Source organism: Pundamilia nyererei, unplaced genomic scaffold (genome assembly GCF_000239375.1).
Source record: "Pundamilia nyererei isolate P.nyererei 1_Seehausen unplaced genomic scaffold, PunNye1.0 scaffold00073, whole genome shotgun sequence".
In the NCBI taxonomy this organism is placed as follows: domain Eukaryota; kingdom Metazoa; phylum Chordata; class Actinopteri; order Cichliformes; family Cichlidae; genus Pundamilia; species Pundamilia nyererei.
Window position 1 is genome coordinate 1686258 of NW_005187474.1, and position 17399 is coordinate 1703656.

The following is a 17399-nucleotide window of genomic DNA, read 5'->3' on the forward strand; positions in this document are numbered from 1 at the left end:
CCCCCCCGCTAGTTAGCTGACCAGATCAATATCAATGCCACAGACGTTTAAGTGACTTGATGCTCTGATTAGAGTGGTCCTTTAATTTTTGAGCAGTGTATAGATTAGCATTAGTTTGCCAACATCAATTAGAAATCATAATTTATTCTTTATTTCTTTATGTACAAAAAAGACATAAAAGGAAAAAGGATGTAAAAAATTCTGAAAATGAGGAAGAAAGGAGAAATCATTTGAGAAAAAAAAAAAAAGAAAAAAGGCCAAAAATAGTTTAGTCACTGTCTAAACACACAACCGGAACTGAAGGTCACACATTCGAGGGAAACTACACTACATGGTTGAACAATAAGTGTGCAGTGTAATTGTCTGAGCCTTTAAGTCTCAGCTTTTCAGGCTTTCTTACTTTTCTTCTGCATTTACCAGACATCTTGAACTTGCAAGTCACATAGCAAGGATCTTGTTTCAACCCACCTGTTTGTTTGTCCTTTAATGCAGTTTTGCACATTTCTATTCGAGCAGAATGATAGGGAACATAGCGATCCTGCAGTGACCCCACTAGCACCACATTCTTGAAAAACTGCAAACCTAGAAAGGTGTATGAGTATAAGGTTTATATATATATATATATACACATCTGATCTTCCAAATATACAAGCGAAAACACATCTGGTTTAATTAAAAAAAAATTAAATTAATTAAATTAAAAATTAATTTAAAGAAAAAAAAGAAAAAAAAAAGCTTACCAGATTTCTTGCTGAGCTTATAGAGGAAAGTTTGGCGAGGATCAGAGTGATCACGACATGTCAGCTGCAAAAGTGACCCAGACTTTTTCCACTTCTGCATGAACCAAAGGCCTAAAAACGAAGTTATATTAGTTATTTAACAGGATCCATCACTATGACAAAAGAGACAAAACACACACAAAAAAATAAATAAACAGAAAACATCAGCTGACTAAAATATGGAATCTCTGAAAATACAGTCAACTCTTCTGACGTTCACCTGTATTCACCAGAGCAGAACTGTTGTATAGTGTCCCCAGGTGAGGCCCGGAAAGGGAAAGAAAAGTGTGTAGCTTGTTCAGGTAACATTTAAACCTGGGTCTGGTCAGCACTGAGCGGACTATGAGGTTTCCCAGCGAATGACCGACAAAGCTGCAAAGGATACATCGATAAAAAATAAAAAAATAAAAATGTAAAGACAGCAAACAACATTAAAATGGAACACTTTCACTGACATACTTTAACAGCATTAGACATGCTTTTGGAAATCAGTTAACTGAATCACCAACTTAAATCTAAGTTCAATAAAATACAAGCAATTTCTTAATAATTATGTTATGATATTAGATTTGGATTAACAGAATGCATTACCTTATCTTTGACACTGTAAGGTTGTATATCTGAATGTACTGGACTATTTCATCCAGCAGTCGGTCCGTCATTGACTCAAAGTCAGCAAAGGTGTCATTCTGCAGATAAAAATAGTATTAAATAAACAACGCAAAAACCCCCAAAAAAACATTTTCCAGGTTTATTTTCATATCTATACCTGATTCCTCTCCGACATTAGAAAGTCTATACGAGCACCAGGCAGTCCAAGCTCCAGGTAGGTCTTCACAAGTCTGAGGTCTGCACTGTTACCTGCAGCAATAAAGGGAACAAAATGCATCCATTAATTTATTTTTTTTTTGAAACATTATGTTTATTAAAGTTTTACATATATACATATATAAAGTACATACACAAACAAATTTACACAATAAACGAAACACAAGGTACATTCAATGAAAGCACTTGAGTCCATGAGACCTCTGACAGATTTTAAAGAATAATTTTCAGATTGCAGCATATGGTTGTGGTCCTGTACAGGGAATAGCTATCCATTAATTTTTTAATAAAAAAGCAAACTGATTTCAAAAGCAACTCTCAGAACTTTTTCTTACCATCCAGGCCATGGACACAGACTATGAGATGGATGCCTTCTTCACAGCTTTCATCTTCCTCCATGCTGAAATAGGGCACAGTGGATGCCAGCTCAGGCACCTCGCTGTACAAGAACCCAGGAAGCTTTAGCTGCTTCATTTCTTCCTTGGCCTTAATAAACCTGCACAAAAAAACCCCAAAAGCCACAGGTGGATGAATATTTATCTGTAACGTGTGAAATTTGACAAGTGTGTGCATGAAGACATTAAGTGATATTTTAAAAAGAAAAAAGAAAAAAAGATGACTCACGCTTTCATCTGTGGTGTGGGTGCGCACTCATACCACTGCAAGCTTGAAGAAAGGGAAGTGGCTGAATAAGGAGGTCTTCCGAAGCTATATCCAACACTGCTGGCGGTTATGTTTGAGCAGATCGGAGCTTTTGATAAATCTTTTGTTTCATGGAGGTAGCCAATGCCAAGTTGTTCAAATGAAAGATTTGTCTCTTGAGCAGCTGCATCCCCAACCTGCTCATCATCAGCAACACCATTCACAAAAGCGTAGCCGTCACCTTCCTCATAGTAACCATTCTCTATCATCTCATGCTCCGTCTCATCCTCATCCTCCTCAACCTGTGGTCCTGCCTGAATTCCCAGTGTGATAGCAGATGTTTCTATAGGGCTGATCTCAGACACATCTGTGCTAGAGCATGAGCCGAAGTAGTTCTCAACCATTCCACGTTTTACCAGGTCAGTGCTACTGGTGGTGGCAGAGTTACTGGAAGGGCAGGCTGTATGAGGTTCACTACGGGACTCCTTATATCCAGAGCTGGCTGCTTCCTGTAGTCCCAAGTCAGAAATACATATTAATTTGGGGTCTGTTTCCAAATCCAAAGAAGGCTTTCCAAGTTGGGAATCCCCTGTAACAGTGTCAGGTTTGCAGGCAGCATCAGGCCGTCCGCTGATATCTCCAGAAAAGACTAAACTCTGCTCCTGCACCAAGATGCTCGATTTCCTGCCACGGACTTCAGCTCCACTGGAGGCCCTAGAGGAGCCTTCACCTTCATCATCTGAAGGCAAGGAGTTGATGGAAGTGAGAGATGACTGGACTCCACTGACAGCGCTGATGCTTTCTGGGTACAGAATTTCTCCAGCCCCTCCAGGCTTCTGCACTGTGCTATGCTGAACAGGTCGTGGTGCAGAACTCTGGAGGGCCCTCTCAGGCTGTGGGGCCACAGCAACACCTGATTCCCCAACACATACGCCAGCACAGGTGTTTTGTCCTAGAACAAGCTGAGTGGCAAAGGAGCTGGGCTCACTTTCAATGCCTGAGTCTGAGAGGCGAGATGAAGCACTGGGGGCTCCTCCGTCTGTTAGTCGGATACAATCACTCTTTACCTGTACTGAGACTACACAGGACTGGCTGCGCTGCGCTGTCTCTTTACTTGGCCTTTCAAATACAGATTCCACAAAAGACTGTTGTGAGTAACAGAGGTCTGTCTGGGTAATCTCAGGAATATTACTGTTGACTCTTCCTTCAGCCTGACATGGTAGAGCCATTACTTTATCATGTTGGTATGGGTCCTTGTTACTTCCTTCCACCTCATTTTGTTTTAGTCCAGCAGACCATTGTGGCATCTTTTGGCCACTGTGGTCTTGTTTGTCTTTTGGAATCGGTTGGTTACATGTAGCAACAGCCCCAGTACCCGCCTGGGGATTACTCTGAGTGTCCAAGATTGTAGGATTTGTAAAAATACCTTTCTGACAAGCAGCATTACTTACATTATTGTCCACAACAGCATCATCAGCACGGTTTCCAGAATGTACTGATGTGACAACAGAGTCGAAAACAGAACTGGCATTAGTCCTTAAATGACTAGTTGTGTCCCCCAGTAAAGTACCTTGTTCCTCAGCTTGGTTAAGGGCAACTTCCCCTTCTTTGTACTTTGAGCTGCTGGCACTATAGGGAGCTTTGAGGTTCTTATAGCCCACCAAAACCACAGAGTCTTTAGAGCCTTGTCTAATCAGCTTCTTAGAGTTTTCAGCCTTTGAATTTTTCTTCAGTTTGACTGACTTGCCTTTGGACTTAGGTGGTGGATCACAGTTGTCAGGCCAGGGGTTATCCACAGGGGCACATCGTGACTCAGGTATTGGGCTGGCTGCTGCACTGAGGTCCTTTGCATTAGGCTTGTCTGTTTTAGCAGAAGCTGAGCCAGTCCTTGTATTGTGCATGCCCAGCCAGGGTCCATCCCGATCTTCAAGATTCAACCAAGTTAAACCGAAAAACAACAAAAAAAAAGCCCCAAAAGGACACAAAACAAAAATATAAATATATTTAAAAATCAGAAACATACCTAATTAAACAAAATAATGACTAAACAACAAAACAATTTTACTGACCTTCAGTGATAGAGTCCAGGTATCTATCCTCAAAGATGATTGGTAGTGAGCTAACATCACCATCCAGGTCAGCACATTCCACTGGAAGTGGAGGCAAAGACAAGAAGTAGCTGGAGCTTTTGACCGCATTAGTCATCTGTTGGTGACTGTGAGCACTGAAGGAGGGAGCAGAAAGAAAAAGAAAAAAAAAAAAAAAAGCAGACAACAACTCAAATAGAGAAAAGTTATAGTATGTCAGGCAAGTAAGTACTGGTCCAGGCCTGATAAAAGGAATGCTACATTTCACAATCAAGGCACGCATGCCAACTTGACTTACTGTAACTCCTGATATGCCAGTGCGGATTGTCTTGGATGTTCAAGACAAAAGAAAGCCTCAGCAAACCGCCTGACCTGTAATAACAGTATAAAATAAGAATTCAGTCTATACTGTGGAGGTAAGAGAATAGTTCTGGATCAAAACTGTAAAGATTATCACCACTAGCAGATATCTAGCAAAATGTTTAGTAGGTTTAAAAAGTTGAACTCACTCTTAGTGTATGATGCTCCACAGCTAGTATGGCTGCAACATGCTCCTGCAGGGACACAACCTCTAGGAATTGTCCCCAGAGAGCCATGAGCAGAGAGCAGAGTTGAGCCAGGTTCATATTAACTAGTTCTGCCAGCTCATCAGGTGACTCTGCTTTTTGCTATAAGTACAAACATACAAGTCAACCATCAGGGGGCTCAAGTTAGCAATAAACTAAAAGCAAGTTTCAAAATGTACAATCACAATATACTCAAAAAGCTCACAAAATGTACAAAACATGCTCTATTACTTTTAATGCAGAGAGGGCACAACTATCTGGGCCGGATTTGAGGGAGCAAACTGCAAAAGACTGGTTATCTGATCTACATAAATATGAAATACTTTCAGTTTCAAATGCTATTCAATCAACTCAGAAGCAACACAATGCCTGCTCACAAATGCCACAGACGCAATGGTATCTTAATAATTTGCTGACACACCTTGAGCCATTTGGTATAATAAAAGATTCCCATCCTACAGCAAATAAAGCTTTCTATGCAACCCCCCCCCCCCCAAAAAAAAAACAAAATACCCCACACACACAACAGAAATGAACAGGCCTTACCTTGACTTGTTCACATAACTCAGTCAGACGGGCCTCTAAGTCAAGTTGTTCTGAGGAAGCAAATTCAACAAGTTATTTAATCATACAGAAATCTTCTGACCTTGTAATCCGACCACATTAAGAAAGTTTTATCAGAGAAAAGTATAAGAAAGTATTTTTAAATGTGTTATGAAACTCTTCGTCCAAAGCCTGGTTATTAAGGTGGAAAGAAAGGATGAGTATACAGAAATTAAAAAGGTGACAGTAGCTTATTTTGCTTCTAAAGAGTGGGTTATACAGAGGCCATGGTGCTTTCAACAAGGAGGAAAGTGAAGTGAAAAGAAAAAAAAAAAGCGGGAAAAAAGCAAGCGGAGTTGAGGTACAGTACTTTGGGACATACCTATGTAGACGTGCCTTTGACTTCGGGGATAGGGTCTTCTGAGTACTCGCTCATAAAGGACTTGCATGCTGGGCTTGGCTAGTAAAATTGCACATATAGTCATGTTTAACCTTTTTCATTATTTTTTCCCCTAGGATGGGTTACTATCTGCCAGTTGTGTGGATTGGGTTTCCCAAGCCATAATTACAACAGTGAGTTGTGTCTGGCTTTAATCTACTGGTTACCAGACTTCCCTACTGGAAGCAAGTGTTGTAAGTATAATGAACTAAGATCACCTGATTAGATCTCTAAAACAACTCAGTAAGCTGCTTGTGCAGTCAGTTTAAAGGCCTTAATGTGATAATGTGTAGGGATCAAGTGAAATGATATGGCCTCACAATAAACTTGGACACAGCAAACACAAAAGAAAAACAAAAACAATGACAGTCCACTGATTGCAAAAACAATGATTAAGAAGCTATAAGTATTATATTTAATTGTGCGTAACTCTGAGAAAATGTTTTTTTTCCTCAGAGGCTATAAGTTTAAAAAGAGTGCAAAAATAAATATAAATTCTTATTTAATTAAGTCTTGTATTTAGGGATAATGCATTGCTTTACAGCTTGCAGTAACAACACTGTTGATGCTGATATTAATGCACAACGCTGCATACCTAATTCCATACGATGAGAGGAGGGCAGGTCCTTAGTAATGGAGGTGAAGTAGCCAAAGAGGCCCTGGTAGGCTATTAGGAGATTGGAGCAAAGGTTATGGTGCAGACTGAAGGCATGCTGCAGACACTGGTCAGATACCAAGAATGTCCTGCCCTGAGGAACAAAAATGGGAAAGAAAATGCTATTAAAAAAAAACAACAACAACAACAACTCTGTGAACATTATTATTACCTTAACATTGTAGATAAGTCACTCATTAGCCACTGCCAAAACAGAAACTCTTGGACATAGGGGGGAAAAATATACATTTGTTGCCTCTATTTCAAGTTTTACTACTCAAAAAAGTGCCCATGAAGAGGATTTAGAGGCACCTGTTTTTAGGGTTGGTAGAGCATTTGACTGATGTATAACATCCTCAAAGAATTATTCTAGAAAGAAAATGATTTAAAAATGCCTCATTACTCTGGTGTTACAGTACCTCCACAGAGCACTATGAATCATAACAGATTATTCTGAGTTACTTCCAGGCATTTGTTTTCCTTATAATAGTTACTTTACAGTGGCTGCTGTACACCTTGTTGTCAAATGTGTCGATGGGTTATCCCCATGCTGCATATTAGTGGAGTGATGAGGGGAACTGCAAGTGTAGACTGATGTGTAGAGCTGTGAAATTCACCACTATGTCAACATAATAATCAAAGTCTACATTTTCTTCCTTATAAGAATATAACTAGGGTTCCACAACATATTGCACACTGAGTACTAGATTGCAGTCATTTTTTACTTCACTTAATGCAGTCTTTGTACTATTTGTGGAACAACACAATACAAAAAAAGGCATCTTTTAGATCAACTCTGAGGTGCACAATCATCTACAAATAAAGCAAATATTTCCAGATACATTTGGTTTGCTATAAGACAAGACCACTTACATCTGGCGATACTTGCTTGACATAAGTGCTGCCAAACACGACATTCTCCAGAGGTGGGATGACTGAGTCTTTGCTCTGCGCTGGAGCATTGCGGTTAAGCCATGTAGATTTGACGGGTCGAGGTAAACTAGGAAAAGAGACGCTGAAGTCAAACTCATGCAGACACCACAAGATTTTAGTAAGCTTTTGACTACTTTATATTTAATTCTAACCCAAAGTCATAAGTTATCTTAACTGCTTCAAACAGACAATCTTGTGGCATGTTTAAAAACAATTTTAAAAAGGCATTATGTTGAAGTTTGCTGCATACAGCAAAGCCAAATGACATCATAAAATCATGTAAGAGCTTCAAGAGCTGTGCTTGAATTTTCAGTAAGGTAAATCACCCCTTGTCTGACCTGATAAGGGGCTGATGTAGTGCCACAAGGGAGGCATGGATGGCTACCGAGATGACAGACAGGTGGAAGTAGTCAAACATGACATTGATGTGTTGGTGGATGCCTCGCTGAAGGCTAAAGTGCAAACGAAGTGTGCGACCACTGATATTCTGTAGAGAGTTTGGATCATCTGGCCTGCATAAATTATATAATAAAGAACCTTAGAAGTGCCTTATTTGCATAAGAGATGCAAATGTCAAAATTATAAAACACTGTATAATGCACACGAAATATTTCAACACCTACGTGTAATCACCATCTGTGAAATATAAATCCAAGAAGAGCTGGAAATCCATATCATTGAGGGACTCTTCTACCTGAAGAGAATGAAAAACAGTAATTGGTGGTTAAATAGTGAACTTCAAAGCCTGCGTGCAAAAAGCAACATGTGCCGGGCTGATTTGAAGCTACCAAGATGTTTTTTTGTAATTTGATGGTATCAACTCTAATAAGTCTAATACATTTTGAAACCGTTTGTTTGTTTGACCTATGCCCCAAGAGCACACCAGGTGTCAAAACAGTTTCTGCTGTTCTAACAGAATGCACTAAACTCCACATATCTGTTTATTCACTGGAAAAGCAAAGTGGCACAAATAAGTTAGAAGCAATTTCAGAGAAGACATTCATTCTGACAGCTGCACTGCTTTGGGTGAGTAAGAAAGAAAAATCTCTTTGTCTCCATTTCTGTGATATTCTGCAGACGCATCATGCTCATACTGTACTGCTTTTGGCTGAAGGCAGCATCTGGATTTCCAAATTGTGCTCCTGTGTCTGAAGGAGGAATTACCCAGCATTTCTACCAAAAACATGTTCCACACTAACTCTTTAGATTTTACTTTATAGTTAGGACAATGAGTCTATGATTCCTAATTTGACAAAAATGTTTTTGCCTGTTAAGACAATTTTTTTTTAATATAAATGCATATTAAATTAACAAGACAAAATTGACAAAATTTGTTAAAAATGTTTTATTACAACCTCTTTGCATGTTTGTTGCACATTTATTTTGATTTTCCTCTCTGCAGGGAGGGAAAAAAAGAAGAAAGAAATCTTACTCAACATCCACATTTTAAGCTGCTTTTTTTTTCCCTTTCCTGAAACACAGAATAGGGAAGCGCAACTCCAGATGGTAGATGTTTGTATGGAGGACTCGCTCTCAGTTTCATAAACCACAGACACAACAGTATCCAATACAGAAAAACAAGAAACCTTTAACGCCGACTATATTTAGCTGTGCAACAGCCGGTTCTGCTTCATGTGACGTATTGGCAAATACACTGTAATAAATAAATGCCTTGTATAAGTAAAAACAACATATTTATTTTCTAAACGTACCCTCTTTTCATCAAGCAGCATCATCACTTTGAAGAGCAGGACATCATTGACAACAACCTCTTCATTTTTATACAGGATCTGGAACGTTTTGCTGCAGATGACGTCATCTTGGACTGATGCAGGAAACGCCAGATCAGAGCCTAGACAAAACTATGATGATTAATTGCGGGTCCATGAAAAATTATCATTAAAGAATTATAACCTATCCTGCCCTAACATTACTATTTCTAAAGATAATGGTGTTTCTATTATCGTTAGAAACACTAACACCATGCATGTAATGGTATCTCTACAATCTACATTGTAAATTATGTCACAAGATATATCTTATGTCTGTAGTTGCAGTGGCAGATTTGGTCCTAACAACAATTTTACAAAATAAAGATAAAACTGAAATCAAAACACCTATCCCCTACCGAGGACCCTATATGTCTGACACAAATGTTTTGTATTAAACAACAGTTACATTTTCTAAGGCAGATAAACAAAACCTTAGATAAACACTGAGAATAAAAATGGTATAACATACACCAAGTCTACCTGACTTTTTAGCAAAAGTTAATCAACATCACCTATACAGTTACAGGTATAAATCGAGCCCTCTGATATGAAAATTAGCCATGTACTACTTAATGCATACTGCAGGCTACCAAAGCCTTATTTAATGGCTTTAATTAGGAAAAATCTGAGAACAGTCACTGCTTCGGGTTTACCAATATTAATGCAACTTTTGAATACATATTTTAGTTACTATATCAAATTAGGCAAATGTATTAATAAAATATTGCCTTTTCATGACAGAGACATTACAGACCACATTTTGCTTCCCAATCAATCACACTTTGTCTTTAGTATTCTGCATGATGTTATCATTCATCATTTACATACCACATTTTAAAGAACTTACCTCCTGGGTGAAGTAGACTGGCCTCAACCTTGTGTGGGACGCGGGGTGGCACCTTAAGACTGGCACGCAGCTGGTAGAACCTGTAAATACATAGAAATCTTTTACCTCTTTCCCTGATAAAGATGACATTTGACAACCTCCCCTGCACACGACAAGTTTTGATAGCCTTGCTGCACAGGCAGAGACCACCTTCATTAACGTCTGATGAACACCCAGACATTTTATTCTATAAGCAGGCCGGAAATATAACAACGACTGCTCAGTTCAGCAAAAACGATTCAGGTTTTTAAACCTTTAAAAGCCCACTAGTAGTAAAGAGCTAAAATGAAGACATCCGTGAAAGACAGCTCTACGTGCTTGGTGAACATTATTAGACACGCTGTAAAAGGGGAACAAACTGCACAGGTTAGCTACAAGTGCTTCAACTTGTAAAAGGACACTTCACCTCTAATAAATGAATAATGAGCACTTTCTTTTGCAGTCACTCATGTAGTAAACCTAGGCTCTTAAAGCACTGATGAGTCAGGAGCTTTGGGCAGGAGTTTTATCTCAGCACTGGGACATATCATTACAGTGCTGTTATAAAAAATAATTTCCAGATGTTAAAGATCAAAACTGCAGCTTAAAAAACACAAGTCACTTTTCTTCCTTCCTTATGCTTCCATTAAACATTGCACAGCGCTGGACATGTACAAAAAGAAAAGAATGTCTGCATGGGGTGTATTATTCCAAACTGGCAGGATGACGGAAACTTTGGACACCATCCTGCCCAGAGCCACGAGGAATTGTATTAGGGACCAGGAAGTAACAGCTCAAGTCAAAGGGGAAAGTTGGACTGAAGCTTCCAAATGAAGACAATAAAAGCCAGTAAGTGGTTTATTTAGAGCAATATGTACTATGCTGCTAAGTGAGCTCAGCCCATAAAAATGATAAATGTATCTCTTAAATCTGACATGATGACCTCAAGCTCTGCCTTTACATTACTACTTAGATCCAGTCTGGCACATACATAGTATGCTGTAGTTAAAACAATATATTCAACCAAAAATATACAATCACCAATTTCTAGAGACACCAAATATTGGTATTTTAATAAATACATTAAAATACTTTGGGGATATTATGAATAAGAGGGCTCATCTAATGCACCACCATCCCGACATAACTTTAAACTGGGAAAAAAAAAATCCTCCAACACTGGACACAAAGCTTGACGAAGCTACGTCCTAATTCAGAGCAAGCAGTGGCGCAGTCACACGAGTAATAATAGGACAGCAATCCCCTTGAATGCCCCCCAAAAAAGTGGCTGCCTGGTTATTGATTCTTTTCCCCTCCACATTTTGTGCCAGATTAATAAGTAACATATGTTACTGAAATACTCATAGTATAATCACGTATACTGTGACTTTGCATAACTGTAAAATGTTAAAGTTGTAATAATATCATATTGTGGGGTGATTCCCACCTCTAATTAATTTGGTTTCTAAAATTATCACCAAATACAGCCAAGTAGCCAACCTGTGCCAGATCAAATGTTATTCTGCTGTACCACAGTCAGCTATCTTTTACAAAATTTAAACACATTTGCAAAAACAACTTTATCTGTTTTTGTTTATTCAAGTTATTTTTGATTGTTATTCACAGCATGCTATATTTAGGCATCCTAAAGCATCAATGCTCATGCTTCAATTAACGGTAGATCATTTAACTATTTTACCACGCCAGCGGCAATATGATAATCAAGATGCAAATTCAAATTTAATGAGTCAGAAAAGAGGAACTCCTCCACATTTGTATTCACATGGTATACTTCACTGCATGACTTCAAAAGTTACTCAACTTCTTTACCGAGTACTTTTTACAAACTGTAAAAATTACAGTTTAAATATATTTACAGTATGGTCTTTATCTCCATTATCACTGTGGTGTAATAACAACAATTATCAAAACAAAGCGGTAGATTTACATATCTGAAAAAGTATAGTCAAGTACTGATTTGCATATTCTGTACTGTCTGTACAAGAGCATTTGTGAGTGCCCTGAAGGTCTGAACAACATTGCCAAGTGTCCTACATTGGCTGGGACACTCAGAGAACACTTCCTGATCCTCTCTAATGCAAACTGCAAGACAAAGCTTGTTCGGGTTTCTTCAAAAACATTCCAGCACAGTTGAACAATATTTAGCATAGCACATTGTAAAAGTAGATAAATATATTCTGGGGAAATCCATGTCATGGATAAAATCCATCTTAGACTCATGCCAGGAAGAAAACATGGAATTACTTTTCCCAAACACTCAGACAAAACTCACCCTCTCTGGAACAGGTCCACATTGTAAAACTTGTGGAGCTCCACAGAGAACTCCACTGTGGCCTGGACTTCAGTCATCTTGGTCTCTACAGGCAGAGGTGCCTTACATCATCTGGGATACACCTGTAGGCCTGCAGGCAAAAGTAATCAAATTAGTCATTTCAGTTCCAGCAATCAGGTTATTGCAAAACCTTTACACTTGAAAATGCAGTATTTAAACTCAGTTAAACTGAATGAGAACTTCTAAAAAGCTGTAAAACGACTCACCTAGGTTTACAAAAAGAAACCCAAGGTCAAATCAGTTAAAAGAAAACATCACCAGCAGTCACAAGAGTGAGTTTAAGAATATATAACAGTTGGGTTCATTTTTAGAGAAGTTATTAGGACATAAGGTCTAAATTTGGCACACGAGGCATGCCGTCCTCTGGGCCTAATTAGTTAACAGCCCATAACAATTATAGAATTGATATGACAGGATAAGAGAAAATACTATTAATAACATTGCACAAAATAGCCCTGAAATACAATATTACCAAATGGTAGTGTTAGAAATACACACAGACCTACTTTAGACCTTATGTAAGACAAGGGTGTATAGTATTTCTGGCCGTAGCCGAGACAAAATAAAGCTGGCAAAAACAATCATGCAGACGCTTGCTAAATTAGTCATATATTAAATTAATAAATCATCCACTGGGAGATATAATAGCTGTTCATGCCAGTGAAAAGAAATGAGCTACAAAAGACCACCATGAACTTGATCGGGTTAACACAGATGCCTGACAAGATCCAAGGTTAATATCCCTTTCTGAATTCTGTTGCTTTAAAAAACACAAAACAACAACAAAAAAAACCCTCCTGCAAATTAACTGGGCACAACACAGAGGACATACAAGGACACCGTCGGGTAAATTTGCCTTTGTGGTCATGTTTGTTTTGGGTATCAATTCCCTTTGCAAGCCTAGCATAAATACTTTATGGTCATACTGAGTTTGCAAGTCAACTGATTAACTAGTTTGTATGAATCGAGCAGCCAAATGCAATTCATACCAGACTAAATTAGATCAAATCAGTGACTGCAGCTTTTGTTAAGCTTTTGGTAACTAAGCTGCAAGACCTATAATAATGTGATGGAAAACTTGACATCGTTACCCTGTCAAACAGTTCCCCGCTGTGTAAATGTTTCAGTACACTTTGATAACATTATGGATTTATGATGCACTGAAAGTTTGGTATTGGGATTGTAGCAGCAACTGGTCTATCAGGTTTAGTCTTTAGACAAAAGCCCATCTCCGACAAGGTATGTAAGCAAAAGTTATATACGTGGAGAATACAAAAGATTAAGTAAGGCGTTGACCGAAATCCTGAAGCATTGCTGTCAATACACCAAACAACCTGCCAGTGCGAGCTGTATCCACTGAAACGTTTGTTCAAACGTAACAATAACACAAAACTGTCACAAAAAACACACCACCAAAACAAAATTACATATTTCCCCGACCAACAACCCGGCGATTGGTGATAAGACGATGTCTCCGGCACTTAAGAAAATGTAAGACACCTCAGGGAAAGTAAAATCTAAACATCTAGTTCTGTTAAAATATACATGACAAGGCCTTAAGACGTCGGTCGGCTCGATGGTTTCTTCTAGAGCCAACAGCTAAAACCCCAAACCAATACAGACAAGGAAATAAACAGCTGTTTAAGTTGTAACTTAGCTTTAGGATTTAGATGCTATAACTATAAGGAGTGAGGCAGCAAAGGTCTCTAGCTGAAGGGTAGAATCTTTGCAAGGATTTCATTTCGGTTACAGGTGGGAAGCTAACAAAACATATTTTCCCCCAAAAGGATCAGAAAATGTTAGGAAAACAATCGGCAAAGACAATACACTTTAACAGACCACCCCCCTGAAAACAGTCTCCCTTGACAGTGCCTTAGCTAACGGTAACACTTAGCAGGGCTAGCCACCCACTGAACAGTTGCCACCGGGTAACATTAGCTGCGCAGTCAAGCTAACGCTACTCACCATTTCGCTGGGAAGCTAACATTAGCCGGCTAACCAACGTTAGCTCAAATTTCAGTCCTCTCGCCGTCCTCTCACAGTGAAGTGCGGACTGAAAACAATGCCCCGCTGACTGGTTCTCCTCCCGGCCCGGTCAGCTTCATAGAAAAATTGGCGTTAGAATGTTACACAGCGTCACTCGTCCATGTAGTTATGTCTGTGAGCAGTGTTTGCTAAGCAGGGAGCTAACTGTGCTCAATCTGAAGAGCTGACAGCAGACGCTGCTCTAGCTGTACGCCTCTCAACTGCGCGTAGCTGCACATACCGGAGACGCAGCTGACATGCAAAACTACTACCGTTAAATGGAACATCGCAAAGTTCAACAAGCACACAATAATAATAATTAAAATAAGAAGAAAAAAAAGGGTTTTTTCTCCAAAGACGTATGTTTATTTATGTTGTAAAACTTTTGCATAACACTGTCACTTTTTTAAGGCATAATCCAGCCTGTTCATTGTTCTTGTGACATCTAATTCACTTACTCAGTTTAATTTACTTTCATTTAATTCATTTTATTTTTGATAGCCAATGTCACAAATAGAGGTGCAGACATAAAAGCATTTTAGGAAATGTGGTCAGTTACATGTACAAAAATAAATTTAAACAAACCATCCGAAATACATACATACATAAACAACCCCACACAGAGACTTAAATATAATACAGAGGTAAAGGAAATAATTCATATATAAAATCCCTTGAAACACCAAATGCCAGTGTAATTAAAACGATATGCATATAGTCTGTGTCTGCAAGAATACCAAACATGGCTGGACTCTGTAGGTACAGGTGGTATTATTAAGTGGAAGCACTAGTTCGATGTCGATGAAGATTTTTTGCTCCTTAGATTCAATAAAAAGTCCAGATAAGGTTGAGTCTAAAGGTCTCTGACATGATTTATGTATGCATTTGTTTAATTTATTTATCTCTTCTTCTCAGTAAGCATGGACTCTGAGAAGCAGAAACTGAGAAGAAGAAACTCGGACTCTTACCTTCCAAAAAGATCACATCACTGCTCTGGTCTGATCACCAAGCCCAGATCTAATCTAACTCATCAGTGTAGAGTTCACTTAATATATATCACTTCAAGAAGTTTTTTTTAAAATGACACAACAGAAGGAGGAAATGTGGGGGAGACGCAAAAATCCACAATCAACAGTTTCATTTCTTATTCATAATCACTGGTAATCTTGAAAAAAAAAGGGTCCAGTTTCTTAGAAATCCACACAAGACATTTCTTAGGCTCTGGGTGTTATGACTACTGTGAAAAATGCAAGTCCTGCACTTTATTGCCTTCTTCTAAGAACAAACACAGCTTGAATACTTCCCTGGTCAGAGTCTCTTGATTTTCACTTTGGACTGTACTGGAAACAATGTCGTCTGAATACCATGCAGCCACAGAGATCACAAAGAATGCAGTCCCAAAAGTTCAGGGGGAATTATGTCACCACAGGGTAACATGATCTTTTTCACAACTACATTTTATTTAGCATACACAATGACGCTCATAGAATTACAAATGGGGTACAATACAGAGGTTATATATGCCTGAAGTAACATTAAAGGCCTAAAATAAAATCCAAGGTGGGTGCAAGAGAACGGTGAAGTTGACACTGCAGAGACTGTTGACTCACTCCTGCAAATAAATAACAAAAGCCAAGCTTATAAGAGACCTCTCACTGAGACCCGAAGCTATTTACTTCTGCTGACCGAGCAACACTTCAGCGTTTTTTGGTTTTTTTTGCTCACTACTGGAAGAAAATCAGAAAATAAATCCTGCAGCAGGTAATTTTTTTAAATGGGTGGAATCGAAAGGTAAACTTTTTACTTAATTACAACAGCAAGAATAATACGAGTTGTGTCTGGCTGTGCTGTCAGAAACCTGAACCAAGGATTTCTTCTGATTAACTTCCAGAAATATCCTGCTCTATTCATTGTGCTGCTGCTATATGATCCCACTGTGCCTCTGCACTGGACTTCATTCCCAGAGTAAGTAATCTTCTGAGCTGTATGGTGCAATTGCTGACAAATCAATGACACATGAAGCTGGCATTTCATTAAAAAAAAAAAAAACAGGAGCAAAGTAACAAGATTACCAGAGCAGTGCATCCCCTCAAATATGAGTCATGTTCGGTATCTGTCAACCGCAGCATACTACACATATTAATCATTAGTTTGTGCTTGTGGCAGCTGTTCTTCTTTGCTGAAACTGTTTCTTTGAGATGCATGATCTTCTTAACATGTTAAATAATTGTCACATTTTTGTTACTCTAAACAGTGTGGTCTGAGTTTATAGTGCTCTTTTCTATAGCCAAAAGACTTGGACACCCGCATTTATTTTTATAAGTATCAGTAAATCAATAAATCGACATGTATTGACTTAGGCACTTACTTCACGACCTTCTTTCCCATTAGGTTTACACTATTTGTTTTCCTTCCTCTCTCCATATGTCTTCCCTCTTTACCGCATCCTGTTCTTATCTATATTTTATTACATATATCCAGCATATGGGTATGTGTAGAAGCACTAACATCACTTGATTAGGAGCTTTTTTTTGTGCAAGTACATATAAATGTAGATTCAAATGTTCACTGAATTCTCAAAGTATATTAAATTGCCAAATATATATATAAGTGTAACGCTACAGCATCAACCCAGAGTTATACATCTGGGGGGAGTGAGGTGTTTTATGCAATGCTGAGACTCATGTTGGCAAACAGAAAAAGGAAAGATCCTCTTCACGCTGGAGGAAAACCTTAAACTTTCTGCACAGATGTGTAAAAACAGGCAAATCTAGAACTGAAGCGTTAAAGAGAATATGGCAAACAGCCAGAGATAGTCTAATATTTATTCAAGGCACTGGTGCTGCTTTCCAAACACTGAGCTTTTATTCCCTTCTACAAAACACACACACACACACACACACACACACACA

The 17399-nt window shown here is 38.6% G+C and overlaps 1 protein-coding gene across 2 annotated transcripts in view; it reads right to left on the reverse strand.

Annotated features, from left to right (window-relative positions):
- Positions 1-14716, reverse strand: part of fam135a (family with sequence similarity 135 member A) — a 16881-nt gene extending 2165 nt beyond the window's left edge. Inside the window, exons 1-20 of one of the 2 annotated variants that reach the window (XM_005737114.1) lie at positions 14428-14716; positions 12403-12532; positions 10092-10171; positions 9185-9324; positions 8096-8166; positions 7811-7984; positions 7413-7539; positions 6480-6633; positions 5828-5905; positions 5449-5498; positions 4846-5004; positions 4635-4708; positions 4319-4473; positions 2232-4173; positions 1943-2103; positions 1549-1640; positions 1371-1468; positions 1000-1151; positions 741-851; positions 469-582 (exon numbers count right to left, since the gene is read on the reverse strand). In XM_005737114.1, coding sequence (XP_005737171.1) covers positions 469-582; positions 741-851; positions 1000-1151; positions 1371-1468; positions 1549-1640; positions 1943-2103; positions 2232-4173; positions 4319-4473; positions 4635-4708; positions 4846-5004; positions 5449-5498; positions 5828-5905; positions 6480-6633; positions 7413-7539; positions 7811-7984; positions 8096-8166; positions 9185-9324; positions 10092-10171; positions 12403-12479 — 4009 coding nt within the window. In that variant the 5' untranslated portion in view covers positions 12480-12532; positions 14428-14716. The remainder of the gene's footprint in view (positions 1-468; positions 583-740; positions 852-999; positions 1152-1370; positions 1469-1548; positions 1641-1942; positions 2104-2231; positions 4174-4318; positions 4474-4634; positions 4709-4845; positions 5005-5448; positions 5499-5827; positions 5906-6479; positions 6634-7412; positions 7540-7810; positions 7985-8095; positions 8167-9184; positions 9325-10091; positions 10172-12402; positions 12533-14427) is intronic. The other variant, XM_005737115.1, reaches the window with a different exon arrangement.
- Positions 14717-17399: the final 2683 nt, after the last annotated feature.